Source organism: Antechinus flavipes, chromosome 3 (assembly GCF_016432865.1).
Source record: "Antechinus flavipes isolate AdamAnt ecotype Samford, QLD, Australia chromosome 3, AdamAnt_v2, whole genome shotgun sequence".
NCBI classification, from domain to species: domain Eukaryota; kingdom Metazoa; phylum Chordata; class Mammalia; order Dasyuromorphia; family Dasyuridae; genus Antechinus; species Antechinus flavipes.
Genome location: NC_067400.1, coordinates 95,228,819 through 95,237,923, shown reverse-complemented (window position 1 = coordinate 95,237,923; position 9,105 = coordinate 95,228,819). Strand labels below are relative to the sequence as shown.

The 9,105-nt window shown below is 32.9% G+C and overlaps 1 protein-coding gene across 1 annotated transcript in view; it reads right to left on the bottom strand.

The window, feature by feature from the left end:
• Nucleotides 1-5,165: 5,165 nt before the first annotated feature.
• The window catches only part of LOC127557049 (ferritin light chain-like), a 95,475-nt gene continuing 91,535 nt past the window's right edge, over nucleotides 5,166-9,105 (bottom strand). The window contains 3 exon segments of the mRNA XM_051990530.1: nucleotides 5,166-5,616; nucleotides 5,619-5,784; nucleotides 8,527-8,615. Coding sequence (XP_051846490.1) covers nucleotides 5,218-5,616; nucleotides 5,619-5,784; nucleotides 8,527-8,615 — 654 coding nt within the window. The 3' untranslated portion in view covers nucleotides 5,166-5,217.

Here is a 9,105-nt window from a genome sequence, read left to right as displayed (position 1 = left end):
CTTTAACCCCAGTTGAGTTCACAACTCACAAGATTAAGAGCTCCTTCATTCTCACTTCCCAGTGGAAGTAATTATAATTCAATACTATAATCACAGTCTCTGAATGTAAGAATTTCTTGAACATTAAACTCAGCTAATTTTCACATTGAACTCCACAGGATTCATCTACCCTTCTATGTAATACCTGATACATTAGCTATGCCTCCACACCCCCAAACTTTGTGGAAGTTGATGATCTTTAAAAGTCATTGGAATCATAAAACAGGGTTTGTTGTTTTATATCAAACAACATTGGTATGAAATTTTTTTTATTACTTTATTTCATAATGGTAACTCAAACTTAATTTCATTTGCTTGACTTGTGACTTTACAGCAACCTATCTACCTAACCTCACTGGAAAAGCAATGTCAAACTTGCAAATTTTGTCATAATTGGGGCTGTTTCAGAGGAGAAAAATATATTGATTAATGCTCTGATGTGTAGCATTCAATAGTAGGAGTAGTGGGTGACAGAAAGTATATTAACTGTGGGGTCTCTGGAAGTATCCTGAGTAGTAATCCAAAGGTAATTGATACTTGACAACAGGTAATGCATACTATGCTGTATGAACCTTCCCAGATTTCTGGATAATTCCTCTGACATTAGTGATAGTTTGCTTGTTAATCCTGCATCTCTCTGAGATACATTTTCCTCTGTTAAACTGAAGAAACCGTCTTATGCTTTATGGGAGATTGTGTTGTAAGTAAAAGTGAATTCTTTGGTGTCTATCCACTTTATCACTCACAGTCCAAATTGGCTGTTCTTTGTAGAAACAACATGCTTTTTGTAAGGACTGATTCAAAGCATCTCCGATCATAGCATGGTTTTTCAAAGAAATATTTGTATTTTTATGATTCTTCATAAGCTAATGTCAGAAATATTGGATATTACAAAAATGATCCCATAGTACTTTATTTAAATAATAGAAATATATAATTCAAAGATGGGGAAAGCACAATTGGATTTCTTATTGGTAAACATTATCATTGCTGAAAATAATACACCACATCTCGAAGCCATGTACAGGTGCTTTACTTCTATGACCAGACTGCAGAGTGCATTTATTGGGCACATTGGGTTTATATGTGTGTGTGTGTGTGTTTTAATACCTTGACTGGTTATGCAAATGTAGCATTTCATTCTCCCATTCCCATGAACTAAATTCACTATTTGCATATTTTAACAAGTAATTTTGGTTTAAATAAAATTACAATTATTTCTTATGATAGAGACTATTCCATATAGATTAATTTCTTATTGATCAAGATACTGATAGGTAAAGTCTCTGATGCAACCTTTGTCTAAGAATAAGTATAATAGAAATATATCAGATTTTTTTTCATCTAGCTGCTGTAAACAAATCACCCTTTTATCTTTTTCCCTTTCTTCGTACCAAAAATTATTTTATCTAAATGTCTTTTTCTTCTACCTATTAGCATTAGCTTTTTCCCTCTCCTTTTTATTAATTGCAGCATCTAAGATTTAGGAAAGGAGATGCTTGAGAAACAACCTAGGTCAACTCTCTCTTTTCAGATGGAGAAACTAAGTTTCAGAGAGATTAAATGAAGTACATACATGAAGTCATACAGCTTGTAGACAACAAAACTATAAATCAATCATAGGTCCTCTCCAAATCTATCATGCTTTTTATTATAACTTATAGTCTTCTATCTTGAATTTTCCCTCTAAAATACCTTCGTTTAAAAATTTATATAATATATTTATAGTTTGGGTCATAGTTTAATGTCATAGTGGTAGTAAGATGGAATTCTCATCAAAGGATTTCTTAATTCTTCTCCACTATTTGCCATCATATGCATATCTGAGATTGCTTTTCTCCAAGCAACCTTAATTTTGGCTTTTGATTTATTTGGTCTGGAAAACAAATATTTTCTCATGAAGTAATTTGCATATAAGTTAAAAAATAAGGTAACAATATACAGCATTGTCATTCTACTTTTTCAATATTAAGCTAATCATTTTTATGTTTAGAACAAACTGTTTTTTTCTTGACTTGCATACAGGTTCCTCAGTTGAGAAGCAAGGTGATTTGGTACCCGCATATTTTAGAAGAATTGTGATATTTTGCTGTAATCTACTAAGTGTAAGCTTAGTGTAGTCAATGAAGCAGAAATAGGATGTCTTTTTGGTATTTACTTCCTTTCACCACAATCCAATGACTATTGGCAATTTAGTTTCCACTTCCCTTGCCTCTTTAAAAACAATGACTTCTGGCAATTCTCAGTTCATATATTGCTGAAACTTTTCTTGTGAAATCTTAAGTATTGCCTTGTTGGTATGAAAAAAGCACCTTTTTTGGTCATTTGAACATTCTTTGCCATGTGTTTCTTGATGATTTGAACAAAACTTGTTTTTTTTCCAATCCAGTGGCTACTGTTGAATTGTCCAAATTTTTGGAATATTGAGTGAAGCTCTTTAGCAGCATCATCCGTTAAATAGCTCAGCTAGAATTCTATCAGCTCTACAAGCCTTACTGTTAGCAATGCTTCCTAGGGTCTACATGGTTTCATTCTATAGGATGTATAACTCTATATGAGTAACCATACCATCACAGTTATTATTGATTTTAATATATTTCTTGCATAGTTTTTTAGTATATTCTTGCCACTTTTTCTTAATTTCTTCTACTTCTATGAATCCCCTTCCATTTTCTATTTTTATCATCATTTGTGCATAAAATATTCCCTTGATATCTCTAATTTTCTAGAATTAATTAAGTTTAATTAATTTGCCTTCTCATTATATTGTTTTCTTTTTTTCCTGAGGCAAGTGGGGTTAGGTAATTGCCCAGGGTCACACAACTAGGAAGCATTAAGTGTCTGAGGCCAGACACTCCTGACTTCAGGGCTGGTGCTCTATCCACTGTGCCACCTAGCTGCCCCCTCCTTCTATTTCTTTGTATTATTTATTTAAGAAAACATTATTCTGTCTCCTTTATGTTAACTGGAATTCCATTCAACTGGATATATTTTTCCTTTTTCCTTTCCCTTTGGATTTCTTTCCTCAACTGTTTGTAAAGTTTCATTAGACAGCAATTTTCTTTTCTTGCTTTGCCTTTTCTTTGGAATTTTGTTGTTATCTTATACAACATCACAAATCTCTGTTTATAGTTCTTCAGACACTTTATCTACCAGATCTATTATGCTCTTATAGCAATTCATCAGTCCCACTTCATATTTGCAAGGGATGTCATTGTCTGATAATGTCCCTACTTTCCTCAATTTAAACTGAATTTTGCAATAAGAAGTTCACAGCTAAAGCCACCGCTATCTCTACTCTTACTTTAACTTAATGTATTAAGCAAGCATGATTTGGGAATTTATAACATCATCTGTGTGCCACACAAATTATCAGCTTAAAAAACTCAAGCAGTGGGAGATAATTGTATCTAGCTCTCAGCTCATCATTGCCTGTGGATGTTTTAGCAAATGATTTTGCAGTCCTTATGAGCCTTGTGGGCTGGACATTCCCTATCCCTGATATAGAACTTTTCTGCCTTTGACTGAAAAATATGATAATAACGATATCCATATGTAGAGTTGCCTTTTGAATTATTGAAAAACAATGTCTCTTATAACCAGGATATTTGGTCTCTACTTTGTTTTATTTTGTACTTCATGTCAAAGCTTAACTGTTATTCCATTTATCTTTTGATTTCCTAATTTAACATTCCAATCTCCTGATTGATGTTTGATATGATGAATGACATGTTCTCTATTTATTTCTTCATTGATTCAATAATTTGCTTATGTATTTAGTTATTTACTGCTGTTTTTTTTATTTTTTTTTCTGAACATTGTAGATCTTCAGGGAACTAATTAACTTTGTCCTCTTTGACCTTAGTGGTTGATGGTTACCTATATTACTGTGATGTTGAATAATTTGTCTTGAATTTGAAACATATCGATCTGTTGTTTTTGTTAGTTTTTACCTTTTTATTGAGTATGAAAGCTATTCTGTTTCTTTTAATGGAGTCTTTCTCCCATGAATATTTGTAGCAATCATCTGAATTTGATGTATCTTTTACACCCATTTAAGTTCAAAGATGTCTAACATGTTGATACTTAATATTTCAAACTCCTATTTAAACAACCAGCTTACTTTTACGTAGAACATGCTTACCAAGATCCTATGCAACAACGATCTTTATAGCACTTTCATCCTTTCATCAACTCACTTATCTACAAGTGAGCTTCCTTTTGGCTTGGCCAAGAAAGTTCCTTCTTTCTGGATCTACTTGTCATTTTTCTTATATAGTTTCCCAGTAGCTATTTGGACATTTTCCAATCTAAGGGCTTAAATTCTACCATTATATCTTTTATCATTTTAATATTGTCTATGAGGTTTTCTTGGCAACAATACTGGTGTGGTATGCCATTTTCTTCTCCATTGGATCCCTTTTTGTCATAATTTGACAATGTGTGTTGTCCATTTGGTGGAAAATTGTAAGGTTCAGCTAAAAACTTTATCAGATTATGCAAGCCCCTTCATCACAATAAAGGAATGATTCAAGGGGGGCCAAAATAAATAAAATAGTCACAACAAAACTCTGTCTGCCCTTCTTTCTCTTTTTCTCTCTTTGTTTATGTGTATGTAAATATATATTGAATAAATATCTGCATATGTATACAGACTTATACATATCTATCCATATCTTTTTCACTTAATACTGTCATACACTGGAGTAAAATTAGACCAACCATAAGAAATGTTTTCTGTATGTGGAGAAAATCAATGATGAAACCAATATTCTGAGAGTTTTATGCTAGTATAATCCAACTGTACTTATTGTTAATATTTTCCCCCAGTTTTGTTTATGTTGTTTCCATTCTTTTTGACAGTTTTGTCATCTTTTATGAGTTGTTTTTAGCATTCAGTACTTGTAAAGAAAAAATGTTAGCATATCATTGTACCTAAATCCTTCAAGACTAGTAGCATTTGAGATTTTCATCATTATTGAGTCTATTAAATGAGTTATGCTCACTGATGGACTTCTGGGACAAAATTTAACTTAACTTTAGATTGACTAAGAAAATAGCCTTTTTATATAAAGTAATCAATTTCTTCTTCTTTTTTTTTTAACATTCTAGTGAGCTTTATTGGAGTGTGCCCTGTGGGTTGGGGGCAGTACTCACTTTGGCCTACCGCCTCTCCTCCTAATGCTGCTTCAGGTTCAACCTCTCCACTAGGTGATCGCCCAGCCCGGGGTCGGCCTGTACGTGGCGCAAGGTGGTCAGGTGCTTCATCAACTTCACTTCCTCGCACAGGTAGGGGCTTTCCAGAAAATCGCAAGGTTGGGAATCTCTTTGGTTCCAGTTCAGGGCTTGCAGCTTCAGGAGGGCCTGGTTGAGACCCTTCTCCAGGTTTGGGGCAGCCTCCATGAGGTACAAACTGCAGTGCCACTCATCTAGGGCAGGTTTCTGCACAGCCTGCAGGAGGACCCGGCTCTCATGCTGGTTCTGGAGCTTCTTGAGGTGCTCGGCACCCTCCAGTTTGACCCTCGATAATTCTCGGAAAAAGTGTGACACTATGCAGGGAGACATTGTCCCGAATTTTAGAACCCCAAGGACAGGTAGGAAGTCTGCAGGTGGAAGGTAGACCGGCAGTTAAGCACAGCCTCGTCCTCAAAGAAGTTTTGCCGGAGCTGGGAACTAGAGCTGATGGCACCGACTGAGAAGGGAGGAGGCGGCTGGTCCGCACGGCTGGTCGCGGGGACTGGCGGACTGCAGGAAGACGAGGTCAGAACTCTGTTGAAGTAACAATGAGAGCCGGAGAAGAGCTGCCTCTTCAATATTTTTCCTGTTCATCCCAATTATAATACTTACATGCCTCTTCATAGTGCACCTATGAGCATATGTTCATCAAATCTCCAAACATGCCATTGACATTGCAGGCTAGTTATTTCAAAAAAGAGTCATTGGTAAGTAATTTCCTTAAGTATATAATAATCTTTTATATGTCTTTCTGCTGAGTAATGTAAAAGAACTCATATAACAATTTCTTTTCCATCTCATTGAATTGGTGGGTTGAGTCTGAGTAAATTTGCCAACTTGACTACTTGAGCCTATGATAGTACTTTCTAGGATGTAAGATTACATTTTCTAGGTCCACAAGTATTGCTAATTTGATATGGTTAAAAGTTAAAATAAAATAACTCATTTAAAAATAAAACTCAGATTAAATTTAATCATTCATTATGTATTCATTATTTTATGCAAGTAATCCTGATAGAATTTTAAAGAGAATAGACCCAAGTATGTTACAATGGAGCAGAGTGAAAGAGGACATAAACAAACAGGTTATAAATTAAGATATGACAAGTCCACAAAGAAGATACAAAATTGTTATGAGGTCATAATATAGCTGAAATGACTAAGGAAAAAAATAAACCTCAGAGACTAACTACCAGAAATTATAGAAATGTATTTATTGTGTTCAGTTATTTATATATTTCTATTGGATTAAATAAAATGCACAAAATTAATATTTTGGTGAACCCAATATTGTACTTAAATGCTATTTTAGTATATATTGAATATGACTGATAATATGTTTCAAGTGACTGGTAATTTTTTTTTATTGTGGCAACTTCATCTACCTGCAGATCTAAGTTATAGAATATATATCTTATTAGGGTATCCTAAGGTTCAAGAAAGATTAGTCATCTGTCCTTGAATATTTGGTTTGTGTAATGTGTTGAATTTGAAAACAAATTTCCTCCATTTCAAGTTTCAAATTCTGTTCACTATATTACAGTAAAATACAGATAATATTGGAAAAGATTTCAGAGATCTCACTTGAGGAAACTAAAGTAAATGGAAGTAACATGATATATTTGAAATTACATAGGTAGTAAACATCTGAAATGGATTTTGGACCTTTAACTTCAGGCAACAAGCTTTTCCCCTATTGTATAGTACTTCTGTATTGCTTTGCTATGAATTGACATATAAAATCAAGTGAAGAGCCTTGTTCTTCTTACTTATATTATTTTTTGGTACTAAAATATAGGAATAAGATCCTTTATGATTATGATTTTATTTCTTAACATATTTCATAATATATATTTTAAAGTATTTCATTTAGATGCAAGTTTCAACTATATACTTTCCAGTAAATAGATTGTGATACATGGGAGTCACAACCATAATCACAGATTCAGAACCAAAATATATAATTATTCATATTGCATTATTTTCATTAAATTTTATCCTTTGAGTTTCAATAAAAATGAATTTTCCAGACTCTAGAAACCAAGATGAAATCTAAGTTTATTAATAGCAGGTACTATGTAGTTTCAAAATTCTGCATACATATTATCTAATTCTATCCTCTCCATAGAGCTGTGGAGGTAAATACTAGAAGTAACTTTAATTTTTCAGAAAGGAGGTACTAAGAGTAATCCCATTATTTATGAAGCTCAGAGACATTACCTGACTTATTCAGGGTTACACAACTGATAGATATCAAAACAGGTATTTTTAACTTAGTTATCTCATGAATCCAGATCTATCACTACTCACAAAATATTCATGTGTGTCTTTTGAAAAGTACTTCATATTAGTTTCCAACAGAATGCTTATTACTGAGGTATTCAGAAAAGTATTCACTAAAAGAAAGGATCATTAATGTTGAACCTTAATACTATTGGTGAAACCAATGTCTTACATGAGAGTTAGCACTTGTACTCTGAAAGGATGGATTATAAATCCTGTTTTGCCATTTATACGGTGAATAGGAACAATTAATTCATTATCATTTTAAAATTTTATATTAACTTGCTTGGTCCTGACAAAATTGTGAGACATAAACTGTAAGAACTATTATTTCTATTTTTCCAATAATATCCTGAAAATCAAAAAAGATATATTATCCAAAGTTTCACAACAAATGAATAACAGAGATAAAACTTCATCTATATCTTTCAAATTCAAGGCTTGGGCATTGTTGTTACTCTGACCTATCTATCTTTAAAAGAGTATGCTTAACATATAATATTATATAAGAAATTATCTTGAATGTTTGAAAATGTCAATTTTCTACAAATTAGACAACTGATATTCATAATTAGAGATGTATAGCTCAGTGTGGGCAGATAATAATGAAGTATTGCTCTTCTTCCCTCAGTATCCTTATCAGTCCTAGAAACTGCTTTACTGAATACCAGTAAAGGTTTAGCCTTGCCAGGAAATTGAAACTTGGGGGAGGCAGGTTGAATCCAAATGTAGTAAACATAGCATGTAAGGGAAAGTCAAAAAAGTTTTGAAAATGAAACAGCTAGAAGCCACAGTAGGTAAGCTGACAGAAAAGTGATAGAATAAATAAAACAATGGAAAAGTAGAAAGAAAGCTGGACCACATAAACTGAAAATAAGTTTCAAATGAAACAGTAATAAGCAGATGCCAAGTGTATGCTGAATAGACCTTTGTTTTGACAATGTATATTGGAGAGAAACGGACACATACCTTCCATTGCCAATCTTCTGCTCCCTCTGACTTCTTGTTTTTTCAAGGATGCAATTCTTGCCTCTATGAATGAGCACAGCAAGCTTTCTCTTAGGGACAAAAACAACAATACTTGGAAAAGAAACTTTTGAACATTCCAGGAGGTTACTCCCCAAAATGCAAACTATGTTTGGAAAATGGAGTGCTTGATTTTTTTTTTAAAGCACACACACAGCTACAACAATAACATATAATTAGAACAACAACATTAAGTAGCGGTGTCCTGACATTATAAAAACAGACTGGAAATGGAAAGGATAGCTACTAAATATTAGCTATTACAAAACTAAAGAATTTTTTTATAGTTGTTATTTTATCCATTCTGTAATATAATACATTTCACAATAGCATATATTCCTGGAGGTTTGAGTAAAAAAATCTTATTTTATATATATATATATATATACACACACATATATACATATATATGTATAGCTATATATAATATATATATCCATAATTATAGACACATATACGTATATGTATGCATAAATATCTGTGTATTTGTATATGCGAAATGTTTCTCCAAACAGTATGAAA